The 22691-nt window shown below is 51.4% G+C and overlaps 1 protein-coding gene across 12 annotated transcripts in view; it reads right to left on the bottom strand.

The window, feature by feature from the left end:
• Positions 1–22691, bottom strand: part of ARHGEF9 (Cdc42 guanine nucleotide exchange factor 9) — a 212301-nt gene that overhangs the window by 25738 nt on the left and 163872 nt on the right. For all 12 annotated transcript variants that reach the window (XM_074551324.1, XM_074551325.1, XM_074551326.1 and 9 more), the window contains 3 exons: positions 21412–21644; positions 16903–17032; positions 8564–8695 (listed from right to left, as the gene is read on the bottom strand). In XM_074551324.1, coding sequence (XP_074407425.1) covers positions 8564–8695; positions 16903–17032; positions 21412–21644 — 495 coding nt within the window. The remainder of the gene's footprint in view (positions 1–8563; positions 8696–16902; positions 17033–21411; positions 21645–22691) is intronic.

The following is a 22691-nucleotide window of genomic DNA, read 5'->3' as shown; positions in this document are numbered from 1 at the left end:
GCTCTGATCTCCTCACTGGTGACCAGCGACCACCCAGGGGATGGCCAGAGCTGTGCCAGGGCAGGGTTAGGCTGGAGATCGGGAAAGGTTCTGTCCCCAGAGGGTGCTGGCACTGCCCAGGGAATGGGCACAGCCCCGAGGCCGCCAGAGCTCCAGGAGGGTTTGGACACCAGCAATGCCCAGGGTGGGGTTGCTGGGGGTCTGGGCAGGGATGAAAAGCAGCAACCCCTGCAGATCACCTCAGCAGAGATGAGTGTCCCCAGTGCCCAGGGGACAACAGCCAAGGATGAGGCTGGCACAGCCCCACCCTGGCCAGCCCTGCCCTGGGAGCAGCTGCCATGGAATGGGTGATGACAGTGAACAGTTGGTGCTGGAATTAGGCAAGGACTAAGCCAGGGCTCCCAGCACCTGCACCCAAACACCAGCTCATGCTCTGGGAAAGGCAGAGCTTGGGAAGAGGCTGAGCTGCTTTTGCACTGAGTTGTGGGTGGGTCTCAGACCCCTCTCTGTGATCTCCCACTGCTCTGGGCACTGACTGCAGAGCAGAGGAGCAGAGTTATCCAGCATACTCCTGCAATTTGTCCTGATTTTCCTGCTGGCCTGCTCTGTCTCCTCCCTGTGCCCAGGCTGCCGTGGGCAATGAGAGCATGGCACGCTGCCACTCTGCCATGTCCTGGGTAGCTTTAGTCATGAAGGCTTTCAACCTTCTTTGACTTTTAAAAAAAAGATTCTGAGCCTACATTTTTAAAGTCAAATTTACCTTACAGAGACCCTTTGATGAAAGCAGCCTAGCCTGCTCTCCATGAACACCAAGGGGATAATTTTCTGTAGCACTTGTACATTTAATTTAACCCTACAGTGGCTGAGTGCTCAGATGGGACAGTAACAGTGACACATGGTGGAGCTCAGGGCACCACATTGGGCCTTCAGTCCAAATGAGACCCTAAAGCTCAATGAACCCTTTGGAGTGTTTCTGTCCTAAATATTCTTGATATCAGGAAATAAATCCAAGCTCTGCTAAGAGTTTGGATGCCAGAGCTTTGCTCTGAGCCCTTGGACACAGCATCTCATGGCATCACCAAAAGCCATCAGGGGTTTCAGCAGCACCCAAGGAGGAAACGAGCTCCTGAGGGGACCTGGCCTGGTCCCAGAGCTCCATCCCATGGGTCCAGCATTCATGAGGGCTCTGATGGTGGATCTCTAACAGCTCAAAGCTCTGTGGGCTGGGCTGAGGGAAATGGGCTCTGCTCAGCCCAGCCAGGAATGAGCTAAAGGATGGATCCTATCAGGGACAGGGGGATATCAGCACCACCTCCCCAAAGCCCCCTCAGCCACTCACCTCCCACCCCAAACCTGCCAGGAGTGGCCCTGGGGAGCTGAGCTGCTCCATCTTGGTAACTCCTCCTGCACAAGGCCAGGGGAGGGAGGTCAGCACATGCCTGCCCAGTTATTCAGCACATCCCTGCCCAGCTCTTCAGCACATCCCTGCCCAGTTCTTCAGCACATCCCTGCCCAACTCTTCAGCACATCCCTGCCCAGTTCTTCAGCACTGTCTGGCTCCTGAGCAGGGAGGCGACGTTGGACTCATCCTCAGCAGCTCCATGGAGCTGCACTGTGGGATCCCAGAGTGTCAGTACTCAGCACATCCCTCTGGGTGTCCAGAGTTGCTGGGACCCCTGCCAGAGGGCTCAGAGACCCTGGCACACAGCCCAGAACACCTGTGGGTTTGATTATGACCCCTGGAGCAAGTTACCAGTTTTGTGTGAAGACCTGAAAGCCACAGAAGTTTAAGTAGTGTAATAATAAAATTATCACTGGGTGGAAAAGTAGATTTTGGGGTTTTTAGAATAGGGGTTTTGGGGACAAGATGGAGGGACTTGGGCATGTCCAGCCTTTCTCCTTCTTCTTGGCCTCCATCTTCTGCTGTGATGGTGGCACTCACAGATTGGTTTAGAGTAGAAGCTCACTGTCTAACATAGGTGATAGGTATTGGAAAGTAATTGTAAACATTGTACACGTGGTTTTTAGTATAAAGCCATAACACTGCCCTGGGGGCAGGCAGAGTGCCTGGAACTGTCCTGCTGGATGGACCTCAGCAGGGCAGGAGAAAAATTTTTATAGATAAGATACAATAAACAACCTTGAGACTGAGAAATGAAGAACTCTGACTCATTCTTCGAACGTGTGGGCCAAAACAGAGACTTTTCACATATCTTGGGGCTGCAATCAACTGCAGAACTGCCGAGACCAGAGGGGAGGGCTGGGGCTCACAGTGTTTGTGGCAGTGCTATTCTCACTCCACGGATTCAGTGGAGCAGCACTGGCATTCTGGTGCCTTTTCCCACCCTTGTTCAATCCCTCTGGCTGCAGAGCAGCCCAGCAAGGGCCTTTCCAAAGGACTGATGGCAGGAGGAGATGTATAGGGATGTGCCCCTTGTTGATGGAGTGACCAAATTATCCTTTGTCTACTTAAAAAGGAAAAAAGCCCAGAAGTTTCTCTCCTCAACTGGGTAAAAAGACACCTCATAGGACCTGGGAGATTTCACCTCAAACTTGAGGAGAGCCAATTGGACAAAAGCCAAAAAGCCCTGCCTGGGCAATTTTCTAGAAAAAGAAGAGAACAAAGGAACTAATGGCTTTTGTGAGGTGTTCTATCAGGAGCAAGAACCTCTTGAGCCTGGCTCAGTTTTTCTCTGTAAAGAGCTTTGTTACTTTGCCTTTTATTAAAACTTTTCTGTTTCCAACAGTACCACAGAAGCCATCCTGCTGGTTTTATGCCATCTGAGCTATCTCAGGTGTGATACAGATCTCCAGGAGCTTATGAGACCTGGCTGGAAGAGACCATATATCACATCTGGGAAACCTTCTGCAGCCAGGTCACAGCTCTGCTGCTCCCAGGGGCTTCACATGCTGCTGATGAAAGGCCACAGCAGCAGCAGGGGTAAGTTTTCAGCTCTGCAGGTTTGCCTGTGGGCCAAATTTACACCCACTGCCATTCCAGGAGGGGTAAATGAAGCACAGAGTGTTCTGCAGAACATCCTGCCAATCTGTATGGTCACAGGAGGTTAAAAACAAAGACTGGATGTGGCACTCAGTGCCATGGTTTAGTGGAGGTCTTGGGGCATGGGTTGGACTAGATGATCTTTAAGGTCTCTTCCAATGCAGTCATTCTGAGAATTCTGTGAATTCTGTGAATTCTGTGAACCTGATCCCTGCCCAGACAACCACAGAAAGGTGGAGAACTCCAAATTCAGCCCTTTCTGGATTTTAGCACCCCTCCTGCCGGCTCCTCCAGTCCCATTGGATCCTGCTCTTCCCTCTCTGCTCCCCCAGGCAATGGAAGGACAGCAGGTTCCAGGTCAGCATGAGCCCCTGTGGCACTGTGACATTGTGGGACATTGTGTCATGGGCCCCTGTGGCATTGTGACATGAGCCCCTGGGACACTGTGACATGAGCCCCTGTGGCACTGTGACCCAAGGCCATGGGACATTGTGTCATGGGCCCCTGTGGCATTGTGACATGAGGCCCTGTGACACTGTGACATTGTGGGACATTGTGTCATGGGCCCCTGTGGCACTGCTCAGGCCATGTCACCTGCCCAGCCCTGCAAGGGCTCACCCGACATTCCAGGCTGTGGGACCACTCACAGCAAGGTTTTCTTCCCTGAGTATCCCTGCCTGAAAGCTGCAGTGCTGTTTCATATTTGGTTTTAAATGCTGGACTTGCCTTCCTTGGCTGTCTGCTGGCCAAGGGACTGGTGAAGCATCCAAAGTCCCTTCCATGCCCTGTGGTCCCACAGAAACCTCCTGCCTGCAGGCAGCACCAGCTGGACAAGAGCACAGGGGTCTGTCAGCAGGGCTGGGGCAACCCTGCTCTCTAAAAACTTCATTTCACACTTTGTGACCAAGTCACTGTGCTGTTCTCTTTGGTTGTCTCCATGCCCACCTCATGGAATCATGGAATGTCCTGGGCTGGAAGGGACCCCCAAGGATCCTCAGAGCCCAGCTCCTGGCCCTGCACAGGACACCCCAGGAATCCCCCAGCCCCAGCAGCAGGCTCTGCCTGTCAGGCCAGCACTGAGTCTCTCCTGAGCTGCTGCAACCCAGCCTGGCCCATTTCCCCACTGCTACTGCTGGGCCCAGGCCTGCCCCAAAACCTGGCATTTTGTGGAGATCTGTGTTACTGGGAGAAAAAGAGAAGAGCTGGGAGGTGCTGATGAAGTCAAAAACCCACTTAAAGTAATAAGAACTGTCCCAGGGCTGCTGTGTGTTTGCAAACAAGGTTTTTGGCTGCTCCCACCGGCCCTCTTTAGCCTGCAATAAAAGCAGGGCCGTTGTTGTGGTGCAAAGATCACGTCAGTGTTTCCAACAGAAGCTACATGGGAGCTAAACCTTCTTCCACTGAAAGCACTCAGAAATGTCTCTTTTATCTTCCCATTTGGAAACCTGGACTGCAATGGAGCCTGACAGGATTATTTTATTTACTCCATCTCCTGTAGCACCGCTATTTCTGGCTGCCTGTCTGGCTGCTGCTATTAAACTGGTCTCATTTTGCTTCCATCCAACCTGCTCTGCTCAGGCAGCTCAAGGGAAGACAGCAACAGCAATAAACCACAAGCTGGAGCTTGCATTGCCTCCTGATTACAAGAGACACATAAAAAGCACAAATGAAAACTAAATGTGTTTCATGCAGTCACTGATCTTTCTGCACTGTCAGAAAACACTAAAGGGGCCCCATCGAGGACTGCTCAGCTATTGGTGAAAGAAAAGTGGAATTTAGAGCAGTAACTCTGTTAACCCTTCCTACTTCACACTGTCATTCTCAGCCTCATGCCACAGAGCCCTGGAGCCCATTGGGGGAATTCAAATTATTACCCAGAACAGAAAAAAGAAGATCCTCATCTGCTGAGAACCTCAAGCATCCCCAAAGTGATCACAATTAATGCTCTGTGTCACAGGCCTGGATGTTAAGTACCATGATTTGCAAATCCAAAGCATCTCCATGTCAAACTCTCTCAACTTCAGGGTGATAAGGAAAGTGGACCCTATGCCTTTAAGGCAACATCTTTTAGTGTTACCATCATCCAGGATTGCCTTCATTTCTTGGTAATTGCGGCCAGCATCCCAAAATAGGCATTTTTGTCCTGATTATGCACATATGGCAAGGCACACTGAGGCACTGCTTGTTCCTGCCCAGCCTATTCCCTTCTGCCTTCCCAACAGGCAGCTCTGAATTAGGGTCTCCAACCAGCTCCTTGGAAAAGGCACCTCCGTGTCCTCATGCCCACAGCAGTGTCCCAGCCTCAGGAAACATCCATGGGAGAGTTTCACATTGATCCAACAGCTGAAAGTTACCTGGCTTTGCAAAGAAAACCTGGATCCTGAGCTCTCCCAGTGCCTCTGGATCAGGACTGGTGTTTCAGCATCAGTTTGTGGAACCCTGGAACAGCTGACAAGGCCAGCTGATCAATCTCCTCATGATCTGGCACCAGGAGAACATTCAGTGATGATGTTAGGAAGTGACCAGTGGCAAAATCTAAGCCGAAGACACTTATCTGAAAGGCTTGGAAACTATTTTAGTGAAAATGATCCCACACAAGTTGCTCAGCAAGATGTTTGTCAGCAGGGAGAGGTGCCTGCCACAGTGTCAGCTTCTCCCTGGAAACCTCAGTGCAGCTTTCCTGCTTGGAACAAAGACTTCAGTACACCCACAGTGGTGGAAATAACACCTGCCAAGCACATCTGAGTGCAGCCCTGGGAAATTCTCATTTCCCAAGCCAGGTCTCTGTCTGAAGGTGTGCTGGTCATGGAAATGCATCCAGGAATTCCCAGTCTTGCAGCAGGTGGCAAAAGCAGGCAACAACCAGGTGATAATGTCAGGAATGATCACCTTGAGAGTTATTCCCCCTCACAGAAATGCCCTGGCCAGGTGTCCAACAAAAAAAGCCCTGAAACTGTGAAACATTCTCAGACACTGAGAGAAAGGGGTGGCAAAGCCTCTGGAGAGCAGGACCCGAGCAGAGCAGATGGGATTTGCTGGAAATGTGTTACCTGCAGCTGGACACTGGGAACACCTGCACAACCAACAGTGTTCCTTCCTCAGCCAGGGAACATGGATGGGCCAGCAGGGAGACCCCTCATCCCCTCTGCATGAACTGCGAGCAGGGACCTGAAGGGTGAGCCCAGGGGGAAAGGTTTGGGGACAATCAGCTCACAGGGAGTGCCAGCAGCAGAACTGTCACAGATTGATATCAACTGTCACAGTTTGATATCAAATTCTGTCCCAGCAGAACTCCTGTATCACCTCCCCACCCACAGGATCCATCTGAATCACCAGGGGATGCAAACACCTTCCCAGGTGAGGAAGGAGAGGAAGATATGCAGGTAACTGCAGGGAAGATGTGGAGGACAGAGGGATCCTGTCTGAAATCTGTGTTTGCCTCCTAAAGCCACTCAGGATATCTCCCATGCCTTCATCAAACTGAAGCATCTGTGGCATATTTAAATAAAGAATTTGATCCTTATTTCTATTAAAAATCTCTTTGGGCCAACAAAGAGATAAAAATCACCATAATAATTTTTTAAAAGTATTTTCATATAGACTGTGTAATGATGAAGGATGTATCACACCTATTAATTTATTACACCTGAAGAAAACCCACAAATGCAGATTTTCTGAAGATTCACTGAGATGTGCCATCCTAAATGGTTCCAAAGCTGCTCTCAGGGGGTGTGGATCATATTCCACCCCTCAGTTTTGGAGCAGGGGATAAGGAAGGCTGGCCCCAATTCCCAAACCTCGGGGTAAATGGTGCCTCCCTGAGGGCCCCAGCCCTGAAGCAGAGCTGATCCTCCCTCTTGGGATCTGTCAGGGGGTCAAGACAGCACAGACTATACACCACTCACATTTATTTTGTATGTGAGATATGTGGTCCCAAAATGGAGCTAAAATTCCTCTGAATCCCAGACTTGGACACTCACTCTGAATAAAGGAAGTGTGATCAGGATGGGAGAGCCCAGCTGGAGCCTCATCTCCCCTCCCAGCCCAGGCTGGAAAGCAGCAGCTGCAGATTCATGCTGGGAACAGACACAGAGGGAGAACTGCAGTGGGGTCTGAGCCTGTGCCCAGGGGTCACCAGAGGGGCTGCCCTGTGCCCTGGCACCCCAGAGCTGGCTGGGCACACACAGCACGAGGCCCTGGTGGGTCCTGACACAGAGCCAGTGGTGCTGCCAGGCAGGGCCAGAGCCCCTCACAACCCACAGGGGTTCCAGGCAGCACCTCCATAGCCCCAAATGCCTTTGCCATGCAGAAGGGAGCAGGACAGCGAACCACTGGCACTGGCTGGACTCTGATGAACCCTGCAGGCCCCCAGCAGCCTGCTGTGAACTGCTGACCACTCTCCACTCGTGCTGGTGACCACAGGAATCCCAGCAGAGTTAAGGGAATGCTCAATACCTCTCTGGAGCAGACCCAGTGCAAGGCAGACTGGATGCTGCCTTCTGAATGGGAAATTGAGGGTTCCAGTCAGAGAGCAGGAGGTCAGCACTAGGAAGGGAAGCAGCTGTGCCCTCCAGGCTCACTGCAGCTCTGCCTGCTGTTCTGGGGCTGTTCCTGCACAGCAATGAGGGCTGGGGGAAACAAGCACAGGCATTCCAGAAGGCAGAACTTCAGTCAGCCGTGACTCAGGAGAAGCCAGTGCCACCCACTGCAGTGCCCGGGCTGTGGAGGGGCAGTGATGCTGTGCTGAGTCAGGAGCCACCCACGTGCCCACCCACGGTGCCAGGGCCTCCTGGGGGTGCCAGGCTCAGCCTGCCCTCAGCCCAGGGGCTGGGACAGGAACACAGCCCTGTGCTGGCCCAGGGACACCCCCTGCACAGCTCTGTGTGGCTGCAGGAGTGACAGCACACCCTGACCTGTCACAGCCAGCCCTGAGGAGCTCTGTCCCTTGCTGTCACACACGGGTGGTGGCAGTGAGCTGGGGTCACCTCAGTGGGACACACAGCTGCTGCTGGACAGTTTTTGTGGATCACAGCTCACCTGCTGCCACTAACACCACAGCACAGCATCCTGCATTGCCCTCACTCCTCCCCCATGGGCTCCTGTAAAAACCCAGCCCAGCAGAGACACGAGGATGAGGCTTGAAAAGCCTCTCCCCAAGCACCAGCACAGACACCCAGCACAGCCTGGCTGCTGCTCATCACCATCTCAATGCAGCAATTGGGCTGTCAGCCCCAGTGCCAGGTTTTGTAGTTCATACAGAAATTGCAGGGCTATCTAATCCCAGATCATACACTGCAGCCAAAACCTAAAACGAGAAGGGAGGCAACGAGCCAAACCAGGGGCACATGAGATAAAGGCATGAAAAGAGCAAGTGGAGGCTGGATTTGCTATGAGCACAAAAATCCCTCTATCACAGAGTGCTCCCCACCCTGAGCATGCAGATTGTCCTTCCTCAGGGCTCTCCACATCCTCCTCTGCACGTGCAGCCAACAGCCCCCGTGCCCTGAAAACCACTCTGCACTGGCAAGCCTGCCCACAGCACGCCCTTAGCTGTGTCCTTACCTTCTTGCAGAGAACCATCTGGTGATCAAAGAGAAAGAAAACTCGCTGCTGGTTCCGTCCATAAGGCTGGTAAATCCAGGACATCTCTCCTGTGTAGATCAGCTCCGAGCTGCGGTCCAAGATATCGTCCCCCTGGAGGGCACAGGGAACCAGCCTGAGTAACTGCACTGACAAGTCTGCCTTTGTACAATGGGCAGAAGCAGCAATTTTGTAAGATTTTGGCCCTTCTGCAGCTCTCAAAGGTACCCCATCTGATTTCAGCCCAGAAACTGGGATTGGGGATAATTCTGAAGGAAGGGGAATAAATGAAGGAGGTGTGGATGCTTGAAACGTGGTCACTACAGCTCCCACTGCAATGGGGAAAGAGCTGCCCCAGACACTGCCCCCACTCCCCTCTCCAGGTCCCCCCAGACCTTGGATCTTGCTGAAGGTGCTGGTGGCATCGGGAAAACAAAGCCCTTTCCTCCTCAAAGCCCACCCCAGAGACACTTTGAATTCAGGACACCAAATTCCCTGCACGCCCTCCTTTAGAAGAGCATCCCAAGGCACTTCCCCTCCTGAAATCTCCAGCCAGCTACAAAAGCCTGGGACACACTGGGGCAGCAGTTCCCCACCTCTGAGGCTGCCAGAACTCAGCCCTCTGGATTGCTGCCTCTCTTCTCACTCATGCAGGCACTGCCAGTCCCTTCTCCCACAGCTCATTAGAGCTCCCCACCTCCAAAATCCTGTCAGGACCACCCTGGTTCCTGTGGCAGCCCCAGCCCCCCGGCTGGCCAGGCCTCCCTGCTGGCTGCCACAGTGCCCTCACCCTTCCCTGCCTCCGGCTAACGCTTGTTTTCCTCTCCCGAGTTTTTTTTAAGGATTCATGAGCAGATGGTCTTGAAAACACAGTGCTCTCTCTCTCCCACTCTCTGAGAGAACAAATGCAGTCACCCTCCACTAATTGGAATGAGCTGGACTTTTTAAAAAGTTAATTAAAATCTATTTATTAAAAATGGGTGAATTCACCACCACCTGCCCTGTGGGCATCTCGGCAGAGCACTGTGGAAGGAGGTGGGATGGCTCCAGCTGAAAGGTGAGGCAGCACTCAGGAGCAGCACTCAGGAGCAGCACAAGACTGAGAAGAACTCTTTTTTTTTTTTCTTTTTGGCTGCGAACTACTGCAGTTCTGGCTTTGATGCCAAGCTGGAACCGATTTCTGGGCCGAGAGCATCCCAAAAATCCCAGCAAACAGCTTGTGGAGGCTCAGCCAGCTACGGGGGGCACCTAGCTAGACACACACTTGTGGTGCTGCTCTCACTTGCAGGTGCCAAGGCAGCCAGGAGTGCCCCCCCCTTCCTGGTTCCGTGGTGAGGATTTCAAACTGCTGCTCAGGTAAATGTGTAATTAACCTCTCAGCATTGATTGGGAGCGACCGCCTGTGTCCCCGGGCCCTGTGACAGCAGCAGCTTCATTAAGTCACTGCATCACCAAGCTGCAGCAGACTCCAAATGGCCTTAGCCAGGGCTTTATGCACCTCCCTGCCTCCCTCCCGTGCCTGTGCTGCCCCAGGGGCCGAGGAGGGATGGACACAGAGGGGCAGTGCCCCCAGGGATGGGCTGTGACCACCCAGAGCCTCAGCAGGGTCACACTTCAGCCTGCTCACAGCCTGGGGACCGAGTGCTGCTGCCACAGCTCAGGGGGACGTGAGCCCCAGAACCCCAGAAACCTCTGCAGGAAACACACCAGCCCCAGAAACTGCGAGATTTCCTGGCTACACATGAGCTTACATGAAGAAGATTCCCACAAGCCTATGGATGGGAGCTTTAGGAGAGGGGGCGAGCTTAGGAGAGGCTGGCTGCTAAAAATAGAAAGTCAGCTTTGTCTTTACTCCTGTGGTAGCATCTGAAGCCTGAGGACACACAGAGGGCTCTGTAAACACTTCTACTTGATTAGCTGAATCCAAACTGTGTAGTCCCTGCAAGCAACATAACCCAAAAACATCCAGATCCGAAATGATGGGATTTGTATTGCATTTCTTATGTGGGGAAAACAATTTCTATATCCAGTCTCTAGGCCAGAAATAGCTGATTTCCCACTTGGGGTGAGCAAATTGGGAAATACAGATTGCACAGAGTTTGGGACTGGCACATGGCTGTCAGGAGCAGCGTGTCCAAGGTCCTGCCCTGCTCCTCCAGCCTGGGCTGCTGTGCCAATTCCCACAGAGGAGCCTCAGGGCACATCCTCTGAGCCTCCACAGGCTTTTCTTGTCCTGACACAGCTGTAGCTCTCTGAAGAGCACAAATTGTCTCCTCCTGGTCCCCACTGAGGGCCCAGGGGGCAGTTGCAGGGTGGGGACAAAGAGGGACATTGGCTGCCCCAGCACACCTCGATCCCGGCTCCAGACAGACTTCCCCAAATGTCTGTCCCAGTCCCACACCTCCAAATCTCTACAGAACCAGGAAAAAAATGCCTTTTCCTTCTCCATTTTTTTCCAGCTCCCACAGAGGCTGGATCATCTGTATCCTTCTGTAAGTTAAGACAAACCCCGCTGAAAAAGGAAGAGGCTGAACTTTGAGTTGCTCTGAACTGACAGCCATTCAGCAGAGCACAGCAGCAGAGTGGCCAAGAGAAGCCCTGACTCCTGACACCTTTTCCAAGCTGACTTTTGTCACAAAAGCCTCCAAAAACCCCTCAGCCCTCCGCAGACACATGCAGGTTTTCAGAGCACATCCTGCAGCACCCAGAGGGCAGCCAAGCCAAGCTGACTCCCAGAGCCAGGCAGGGCCCCTGTGTGCAGCAGTGGGAGCAGGAGGCCCCAGCTCTGGGCTGGCTGAGCCCCTGGAGCCCACAGTGACACACTGAGTCCCCAGGCCACTCCTGGCTGTGGCAGCTCAGGGTCAGCCCTGCTGCTCCTGCTGCCTGGGAAGATGTGGATGCTCCCCAGTGCTGCTGCCCTGGCCATGCCCTGTGATGGGCAGCTGGCAGGAACACAGAGCTTGGAGAGTGCCATGAAATAAATGGGAGCAGCAGGGCAGCAAGGCAGGGCTGGCTCTGAGAGCTGCCCCCCTTCCCAGACACCTCCTTGGGCTCAGGAATGCCCAGAGCCCCCAGAGCCGCCCCTGCCCAGCCCTGCCCTGCCCTGCTGGGCACCAGGAGGGATCTGTGCCCTCCCCAGCTCCCAGGGAGCCAGCAGGGCTCTCTCGTGCCTGACACTGCTGTTCTGCAATTAGAGACTGACAGGCTGATTAGCACCCGGGGCTACACTGAGATCACACAAAGGAGCGGCAGTGAAATGTTGTCCTTTTCAACAAGCTCAGTTCTGATACCTTCTGTTGCTGGGGGGAACAAAATAAAAGAAGGAGAAAAAAGAAAGCTCCTTTTCAGTCCCTGCCATGGTGGTTTTTTCCAGGAGGATTTCTCATCAGGCTGCCCTCACTCTGGTGTTCCAGGCAGCTTCTCTTCGTGGCACTCTTGGATTCACTGATGCAGTAGCAGGCTCAGGCCAGTGATTATAGATTACATAATTAAGGGCAGCAAGTCTTAATTTAAAGGACCCGTAAATAACAGGAATGGGAAGAAATTTAAAAGGACAATGCTCATTAAATTTCTCAAATATATATATATTTCTCCCTTCATGGAAATGTAATACTCTTGGAAGATGCCTTATTGGCAACCCATGAGAATCTCTGGTAGAAACATATAAATATCTACACAAACGAAAGTAATCTGTTTAAATAGCAAGTTCAAACCCATCCAGGCTGATGAGCAAGGCTCTGTCCTCTGCCAAACCTGGTTAACTGTCCCCTGTTGGACCAGGGACCTCCACAGATCTCCTCCCAGGGAATGGGAGCCAATTTTTCTCCCTCCTGTGAGAAAAAACTGGGCTGAAAGGGAGGAAAATGCTGCTGGAGATCTGGAAATGGAGCCTGAACTGCTGCAGTGATTGCTGCTTCATTTTGTTTTGATGCAGTTCAAGAGCTGTGTGAAAAGGCATAAAATTGAGCAATTCCAGGTGTGCTGAGGCACAGACCTGTTTTCCATCCCCACACCATCCATACAGGGCACTCAGGGAGGCTGTGCTGAGCCCTGCCCATGGGAACAGAGCCCAGATCTGCCCAGGAGCAGTGGCACAGTGGCACAGTGGCACAGGTGGCACAGGGCTCCATGGACTCACAGGATCCATTTGGGGAGCAGGAGAGAGGGACCAGGAGCAGAGGGAAAGGCAGGGATGTATCTCTGAGGGGTGTAAATACAGCCCTGGATTTTTGGAAATCTCTTTAAATCCTGCACTGTGTATGTGTGGTCTTGAATTTGTGGGGTTTTCAGATGAAGGAAGGAATGATGTATTTGATTGTATGGTTTTGAAGGTTAATTTATTATTTTATGATACTATATTATATTAAAGAATACTATACTAAACTATACTAAAGAATAGAGAAAGGATAACTATAGAAGGTTAGAAAGATAATAATGAAAACTTGTGACTCTTCCAAAGTCCTGACACAGTTTGACTGTAATTGGTCATTAAGTTAAAACAATTTACATGAAATTAATGAAACAATTACTTGGTTGGATAAACAATCTCCAAACACATCCCACATGTGAGCACAACACAGGAGAAGCAAATGAGATAAGAATTTGGGGTTTTTTTCTTCTAAGCTTCCCAGGAGCAAATTTTGGTGAAGGGATTTTTCAGAAAACATGACAGTGACACGTGGAGCTATTCCCTCCAAGCTTTGAGGGCTGGAGCTCCCTCGGAGGGCAGGGACAGGGAAGGGGGAGAGCAGCAAAGGCTGCCCAGGATGTTCTGGCTGCCCCCTTTGAAGGCAGCTCTGTGTGGAGATTTAAATGTCACTGCTCTGATCCGAGGGTGTGTCACCCTGAGCAGGGGGACAATGCTGAGCGGGGAAATGGAGCTGGAACATCAGGGAACACTTCAGACCTGAAAGGGCTCGGTGGGAGGTGGTGGAAGCCCCAAATTCTGAGCCATTACCAGCTCAAAGCACCGCGGGACTGGTGTGGGCAGCACCTCTCCGGGTCTGTTTATATGCTGGGAATTCAGGTTACAAAATAAATACGTGAGTCACACGTGGCAGCAGACCAAGGCAGGCTTCTCAGGCAAGCCCACATTGCCACAAATTACACAGGAACTCATCTCAGAGTGGGATTATTGCTGATTTACAGCAGCCAGGGAGATCAGAATCTTCCCTTACAATTCTGCTCAGTCATTTCTTGTCTAAAGATGCCAAAGCTGCCAATAATTCCTGAAGACTTCAGGCCTGGCTGTCCCCTGTGCCAGGTCACCCTTTCCTGGTCCCACTGGAAATTGAAACAATCACATCCTGCTTGCAGGATTTCTTGGGAAAAAACTCAGGCTTTGCTTAACTCAAGGATATTTGTAATTTTCAAATACTCACCCTGAAATTCACCACCATGGGGCCACACATGTGATAAATTTTTATCCCATGGAGGGATAAAAAGGATTCCTAAAAAATGGGATTCAGTAAAACCCCTCTGCTTAAAGCAGCTTGGACACACCCTTACTTTTCCTATTTGTTTTAGGATTCTCATCATCACCTCTCCCTGCAACAAACTGTGCACACATTTCATATACCAGAACATTTCAGATATTCCCTCACTAAGTATTTTTTATTTGGTTGGGAATTTTTCCCTCTTCTTTAAAGAATCTTTTTCCACCATCTCCTGACAAAACATGGGTAAATTTAGAAATGAAAACTTCAGAGCAGAGAATCAGCATCATCAGTCTCAAGATGCTGAGGAAAAACAGACATTCCTCCAAATGAAATATCTCCACATGCTGCAGCATTCAGCCACTGAAATCAGTTGTGAAGTGCCAACGTGGTGGGAATTTGGGATTAGCTCTATCTTGTGCCCTGCCTGCATTCTGGGTGGAAAAAGTCTGAACTGGTAATTTTTTATGGCTGGTTCTTGTTTTCTTGGGGTCAGTGCTGTTTCCAGGGGGTCTCAGGAAGGTTGGGCTGTGCCTGTGCTCTGGAGCCACTGGGATGGACAGAACAAGTACAGAAAGGTCAGATTAGAGCAGGAGCAGGGCCAGGAAAGCTGGGAATTACACTGGGGATCCCTCTCTGCTCATGGAACTCCTGGACAGGCCTTGGGGCAGCACAGCACTGACAGCAAACACCAAGTGGGAGCTGATCTCCTCCTCAAAGCAGACCTGTCCCTTCCCCAGAGCCTGGAGAGGCTGGGGACACACTCCAGGAGGACCCTGCTGGACCCAAAACCGCACAGGAGCCAAAGCTCTGAGCCCTCAGGGCTGGCTGAGGAGCCAACCCCACTGCTCCATGTCCTGGGGACATCCCTGGAGCAATCCCAATTACATCCCTGCAGCCTCCAAGGGGGGTTTGGGGTCTGCAGCGCCTCAGGAACACCTGCACACATCTCAGCACATCCAGGCACTTCCCAAAGATCCAATCCTTTCATTTCTCCCACTCCCTTCCTGCATTACACTGTGGCTCACTCCTGGGTATTTTGGGTTTCTGTGCATCCTTCTGGCTGTTCCATGGACAGCTGTGCAGTGGGGGCTGGATCTGGTGATTCAGAGCTGCTTTAGAGGAAAGAATCAAGCAGTAAAATCCTCTGCTGGGTCCAACCCTCATCCTCTACTTTCTCATCAAAACTCTGTGACTCTTCTTGATCCAAAATCCAGAATAAAAAGGGCAAGGAAGGTGTTTTTCTTTGACACTTTCCTTGCCCTTTTTATTCTGGATTTTGGCTGTGTTCCCATGGGATTTCTGAGCAGAGCAGCAGCAGGCTGTGCTACGTTATGAGAAGCTGAAGGATGCTGCTGCAATAATGTGCTCAAATCTGGAATAGCTGAAAAAAGCCTGGAAGAATAATTTGGCAAGTGCCTGAGGATGGGATGGAGATAAAGAATGGGTACTGCTAAGCAGGAATGAATTATCAAGGACAGGGCTAAATAAAAATGAATTATCAACTGAGCTAATGGAAGAGAAAAAGCAACTGCTATTCCATAGATCCTGTGTGGAGGTCACCTTGGCTTCCCTCTCACACATGAATATTCACTGGCTTGGAATGGATCTGTCCTTAATGGAGATTTATTTACAGTGAGGGGCTGGGAGCTGCTCACAAATGACCCCCATTAGCTCATCCCATGGCACACTCCAGGGCTGAGCACGGAGCTGATGGTGCTGTGCCTCCTGCAGAGCACTTTCCTCATTCTGGAAATGAGTCTGCCAGGCAGTGAGAGATGTTCCTGAGCAGTAAAACAATCAGACACATTGTCTGTGCTCTCTGCTCTCCCAGCCAGCCACAATCCCAGCTCTGATTGCTGCATTTATGTGTTTTATTGTGTGTTTTATCACCAGATCCAGGGTGATAAACCTCCATCCTCCATCACAGCAATGAAACTAGCCCAGCCAAGGAGGACACAGGTGATGCACCTGTATTTCTCTCCCTCTCCTCCCAGCCTTCGCAGATCTTTGCCAGAAATAAATTAATTAAAGGATGAATGCCTCTTTCCCACACACTCATTTCCACAGCATGATCCCCATGACTGGAATGTGGAGTTATTTCAGACTTCACAAGTGAGGAAGCAGAAAGGCTGCTCCATCACTCTGATTATCTCCTTGCTGAACACATGGGCTGATGACAACAGCGAGAGGATTTACAAAAACGTTTGTCCTCAATCTGCTGCAAAACCCTATTTATGGATTACTTCCATACAATGATTTTTAAAAATCAGGGACGAAAAGAAAGGGAGAACATAATTTTAGTATGGCTTTTCTTCCAAACACATGGCACAAATGTAGAGACTGAAGGCCTGCTGGTGAGGAATCCTTCTGCTGACTCTGCCTTCCCTGTGCCTCTCAGCTCCTTAATTACACCATCACTACACACAGGGCTGCTTCAGAAATATCTTTAAGTGGGATGTCATTTATAAAATGCAAATAACATCTCTAACTGCAGTTTAACAGTTTGGCTTCCAGTCATAAAGCAATCACCAGAAGGATTTTCTTCATTTTCTTAACCTCTTGCAATTTCCAGGGCTTTTTGCTACGTCTTTCCCTCCCTCCTCCCCAGTGACCCAGCACAGAGGCAGAACGCACAGGGGGTTTGCTCCAAGTCTCACCTACTACCAGCACTGCAACCACAAAAGTCACTCCAGGTTGCTAGTGATGAAATTGGAACTGGATTTTCTTTAGGGCACCGTTAATGTTTAAGCACCACCCCGAAGTCGCGACTGTGCCTTCTCCACGCCAGGCTTCATCCCAACCCATGGGAAATGAACTTTAGGGTTTTAGATAACCCTAGAACAGCCTGGAGGTTGCCAGGCTGGCAGGGCAGGGTTACTGTACCTCCCAGTCCAGGACAGAGGCCTGCCACTGAGCGATCTTGTCGATGTTCTCCAGCCTCCGCTTGCGCTCGTTGATCTGCAGGGTGACGTTCCTCATGACGGCGAGGGCAGCGGCCACGTACCTGTAGTCACTGCACACACAGGGAAAGGCCATCAAAGGCACAGCAGGACATGCCCACGAGTCTGTCACAACCTCACCAGCCCACAGGGACACGGGCACGGGTGACCCCTCACTGCTACAATGGGATTTTTCCAACAGGATTGTCACGACAGAGCAGCTCGATGGAAACTGGAGCTGGGAGCCCCATCTGGCCTCAACCACCCCAGCCCTTTGGGTGTTTGGGTGAGCCCTCTGCAGCCTCAAGGAGCCCAGTGAAGAGCATTCTAAAGACAGGCTGAACACTTTTACAGCCTCTGTCTTTGGGCATGGATTTTTCTGGTTTAAAATGAACATTTAGACAAAGGCCAGAGCACCTTCCAAGCCCCTCCCAGAGCAGTCACCCCATGGAATTCACTTTCACTGCAGATTTCAGGTGAGCAAATCAAGCAACCCTTATATTTTTTTTAGCCTGCACAGCCCTGTGAGTGCAGTAACACAGAGTGAGAACAGGCTCCTGCCAGGGCCACTGAGGATGATGATCAGTCTTTTCAAAAAGTGATGCTGAAATCAATGCCATTGATTCCTGCCCTGTGCCTGCTCTTCTATTCCAAGGAGCTGCAACGTTCATTTCCACTGGGGAGACAGGCAAGGCCAGCTGCCACAACACCACCACAATGTATTATTAACTTAAGGGCTGCTATTGATTGCTGACTAATGAGAAAAACTGCCATCTTGGGCAGCTGCAAGGGGAATGGCTTTATTGATTATTGCTAAGGATTGTGCTGGTGACAGCTAAAAGAGGGGTGAATACTGGGAATTAGATCCCCCCTCCATGTGTTCCCAACAGGATAAATACTAAGAAACAAGCACACTATGATATACAAAAAGTATTATTTGCTCAAGGATAAATAAAATATTGTTTATCCTTGCTCAGGTGAAATCTTGAGCTGAGTTTTCATTTCTTCTTTAATTCTAATGTCAAAATTCTAGGTGTGGTTAAAAGCAATCTCACAAATTCCAGGACAGCAGGACTGGGCCTTCAGCAAAATAAAGGAGAATAGAGGATGGGCTGCCTGATAAATCCTATCCATCACAGAGAGGTCTGGGTGAGGACGGACCTTAAAGCCCTTTCAGCTGCACCCCCTGCCATGGGCAGGGACACTTTCCACTGTCCCAGGTGCTCCAAGCCCCATCCAACCCAGCCTTGGGCACTGCCAGGGATGGAAGGGATCGTGCTACACAATGAAGAACTTCTTGTGCCTCCCTTTGTGTGAGCATCTGTGTGAAGGCAGTGCTGGTTGTGCGAGGCAGGAAAGGAGCTGTGCCAGGGGGGCATCAGGGTGGCCTGGAGAACATCCATGAGCTCTTTAGGGAACCAGGGAGAATCTGGGGAGGCAGGGAGAGGTGCAGGGTTTACAGACAGTCACCAATGATCTCCCAGCAGTGATGCTCATGCCCAGAAAGGAGGGCACTCCCTGGCAGAGTCTCCTCATGTAAAATGAGCTGAGTGAACTCCTGTTCTTACATTCCCAACTACAGCTCCCTTCTGCTCTGGGAATGCTCAAAATTCCAGCAAGCTGCACTTAGGACCTTCCTATATTTAATTAATATTAAGCTGGAGTGGATCTTTAAGAGGTGAACAGATGTGGCTTTGTGAAAAATTCAAAGGAACCAGGCTGCAGACAGGAGGGAGGCTCTGAGCTCAGCCCATCCTGCCTCTATGCAGAGTGGGACGGTGCCAGCTGCTCATCTTGGGAATGCTAATTCCCTAATTCCAGGGAGAAAACCCCAGCAATGTTTTCCTGTCATGCTGTAATGAAGAAAAGGCTCAGGACTGAACTTTTTGGGCTCCCAGCCCATGTCTGTGGCAGAGCTGGCAAAAACTTAGAAAAAAAGACAACAGGAGCAGAGCATTTGGCCATGAGGCAATAATAGGATCCCATTAACCATGAGATGAAGGCAAATAAATGGTTTGTCAATTCTGTTGGGGCTGCAGTGGCCACTTCCCAGTGCTCCATCAGAATCCAAGCCTAGATCCTTGCCAAGCATCACGTGCTATCTCTGGGGAGCCTGCTCTGGATGCTGGATTCAGCACTGTCCTGACCTGCTGCAGGGAAAATCCACAGCTCTGCAGGTGTGGTGGCAGTGAAAAGAAAGCGAAAAAAGAAAAGAGGACATGTTCCTCTGTTAGATGAAGCTCACATCCCTGCTTTCCCTGGGATCCTGTGTTTTCCCATGTTCTGCCTCACTCCAGGGCTGGGATGTGGCACCACTGTGCAGCCACAGGTTTCTCCCCTGTGCTGTCAGAGCTTCAGGGGTTACTGCTCCCAATGCAAGGTGAGCAAACCTCCCCCTGCCCTCCCTTCCCAGAGCACAGAGGAACAGAGACATGGAGTGTCCATGGCAATCCAGTGGCACAGAGCCACCCAAGTGCTGCTCCCAGGGCTCCTCAGAACACGACTCTGTGATTTCTTAACAACATGGTGAGTTTAGAACACCCCTAAGGGAACAGGAATGTGCTCCCAAAATAACCCAACCCTGGTGTTATCACACTGCCCACATCCCCTTTGCTGTGGCTCCCAAATAACTCACAGAGGGTCATTTGAAACACCCTCCTGGTGGGAAGCCACATCTGAGCTCCCAGCCAGGGCTGTGGGTCCTCCTGTGGCTGCTGAAGGGGAAACCCAAAACCTGTGGGATCCCAGAGCTGCCTTCTGATACCCCGAGGTTCCCATGAGTCCATTCCAAGTTTGATTTGGTCTTTGGAAAAGCAGGAATTGGATCTGAAGCCAAAGGCTTGTGCAAATTGGTGATTTGAGGCTACCCTGAGTCCCTCAGACTTGTGGGTCAGGTCAAAGCAGATCAATGCATCTCTGCTCCCATCACACTTCTGCTCTGGGCCTGGGAAAAACAAGCCATCAAACACTTGCAGAAGTTTCTGAAACATCTCTGCTCTTTTCTATTCTCACTTGCTTTTAAATGGGTTTTGGAAAAAGTAAGAAAATTGGCAGGGCAGGAACAAATCTGCTCTCACAGGGCCTGATTTTTCTTTCACCTTATTTTCACAGCAGTAAATCCCAAGTGGTATCACAGGCACTGCTCCTGATTCACACTGTCAGGCAGCCAGGCTGATTGCCCTCAGCAGCAGCAAAAGAGATGCTGGAAATTTTGGGAAGCAATCAAACTGCAGGTGCTCTTCTGAACCCAAACTCCACAGCAAAACCATGGATGGGACTGGGCTGAGAAGCTGAGCAGGTTTGGAGCTCTCCCCACATGAGGCTCCAGCTGCAGACCCTGGCCCTGTGCTCACTGTGTGCCCAGGGTCTCCCTGGGAGCAGGGAAGGAGCCTCTCAGACCACTGAATGCTAATTAGGTTATTTTTCCAGTGTAACTGGTAGCATCAGAAAGTACATCCAAGGGTAATTAGTTCACATGTCTGATTAGAACAGAGCTGAGTGTGTCTCCATCGAGAATTGCTGCTTGGAGAAGACTGACCTGTCTGCTAACCCTTTGTCCTGCTCCTGTTTATCTAGGATGTCACAGGGACAAGAGCTGGACAGAAAACCCCAAGCCCTGGGGAGACAGAGCACTGGACAGAAAACCCAAGCTCTGTTGGGAAAGAGCACTGGGCATAAAACCCCAAGCCCTGTGTAGGAAAAGAGCACTAGACAGAAAACTCCAACCCTTGGGTGGCAAGAAGCCTTGGACAGAAACCCCAAGCCCTGTGTAGGAAAGGAGCCCTAGACAGAAAATGCCAACCCTTGGGTGAGAATGAGCACTAGACAAAAAACTCCAACCCTTGGGTGGTAAGGAGCACTGGAGAGAAAACCCCCAAGCCCTGCTGGGAAGGAGCACTGGAGAGAAAACCCCAAGCCCTGTGTAGGGAAGGAGCACCGGACAGAAAATCCCAAACTCTCTTGGGAAGGAGCACTGGGAAGAAACCTTCAACCCCTTTGTAGGGAAGGAGCACTGGAGAGAAAAACCAAAGTCCTGTTAGGAAAGAAACCCTAAGTTCTGTGTAGGGAAGGAGCCCTGGACAGAAAACTCCAACCTGTGGGTGGGAAGGAGCCCTGGACAGATAACCCCAGCCCTGCAGGGAAGGAGCCCTGGATAGAAACCCCAAGACCTGTAGGGAAGCAGCACTGGACAGAAAATCCCAACCTTTGCCTGAGAAGGAGCACTGACTGGACAGAAAACCCTAAGACCTGTAGGAAAGCAGCTCTGGACAGAAACCCCAACCCTGCAGGGAAGGAGCCCTGGGCAGAAACCCCAAGCCCTGTGTAGGAAAGGGGCCCTGGACAGATCCCCAGCCCTGGACAGATCCCCAGCCCTGGACAGAACCCCCAGCCCTGGACAGATCCCCCAGCCCTCCCTGCAGGGCACAGCCCTGTCCCCGTGCCCGCAGGGTACCTGTGCTCCTGGGCCGTGTACTTGAGCAGCTCTGCCAGCTGCAGGGGGTACTTGCAGATCTTCTGCACGGGGGTGAGCAGGAAGCCGTCGATGGCGATGTCGATCATCTGCTGCAGCAGGCGGCACGCCTCAAAGAAGTGCTGGTACCTGCTGTCCTTCATCAGCTTGGAGAGCTCCATGCACGCGTCCAGGTGGTTGTTACAGTACTCAGAGTAGATCCAGAAGCCGTCTTGCTGTGAGGGCAGGAGGAGGAGGACGGGTCAGGCAGAGACCTGGCTGATCCATGCTCCACCAGGGCTGGGAAGGGCAGGGTTCTGTGGGACCTGTGGGGCTGGCGGACCCACAGGGAAAGGAACCACAACTCTCCCCTGGAGGGAGAGCCCTTCAGGCCACTTGGGTGAGAAAAAGGACATGCAGATTCAATGTATCCCAGTGGCCCTGGTGTTCTGCCCTGCCCCTCAAGATCCCCATATAAACCCCTGCTTTCCCTGCCTCAGTGGCTCCTTCGTCACTGAACCTTTCAGGAAGAAGCTCAATGAAGCTCTCCTTGGAACCCCACACAAAGACCCCATCTCTCCTTCTGTGTCTCCTGCATCCCAGAAGAGCTGAAATCACCCAGCATGAGCACAGATGTGCCTGTGCCCCCCAGGTGTCTTTTTCCAGACCCTTCTTCAGGGAGGTCACAGCACTCTGAACAACACCCACCACAACAGGGATACTGGGAGAAACTCCTCATGGGAGGTGGGGAGGCCACGGGATGGAATTCCCAGAGAAGCTGTGGCTGCCCCATCCCTGGAAGTGTTCAAGGATGAGCTTGGAGCATTGTGGTCTGTAAAGGTGTCCTGCCCACAGCAGGGTCTGGAACAAAATGATCTTCCCAAGCCAAACCAGTCTGGATTTCCAAGAAAGCACAGTCCAAGCAGGAGGAAGGACAGATCCTACAGTGTTCCTCCTGTTTGGAAGAGGTGCTGGCAACGGAGGGACTGCACAGAGGGCCCTGCACTCTGACACAAACCTGAGGTCTCTGCAGGTACAGGTGTGTTCATTGAGCCCTGCACAGAGCTCTGTTTGCTCTCAGCTTCAAATCCTGCAGGGAGGGTTGAAAGGCACAACCCAGTAGAGCTCTGGCTTTTGGTAAGACAAGAGGACAACCTTGTTATTTCTAGAGCTCTTTCCCTGAGCCGGAAGCACCTGACAAGTGTTTGGGTGCTGCGGATGTTTGAAATTCCCTTTATCAATGGGGAACTCAAGGCACTGTGTGGATTTCCCCAGGAACAGCG

This window comes from Zonotrichia albicollis, chromosome 14 (genome assembly GCF_047830755.1).
Source record: "Zonotrichia albicollis isolate bZonAlb1 chromosome 14, bZonAlb1.hap1, whole genome shotgun sequence".
NCBI classification, from domain to species: Eukaryota; Metazoa; Chordata; class Aves; order Passeriformes; family Passerellidae; genus Zonotrichia; species Zonotrichia albicollis.
Note: the sequence above shows the minus strand (reverse complement) of the source record. Positions and strands in the feature narration are given on the sequence as shown.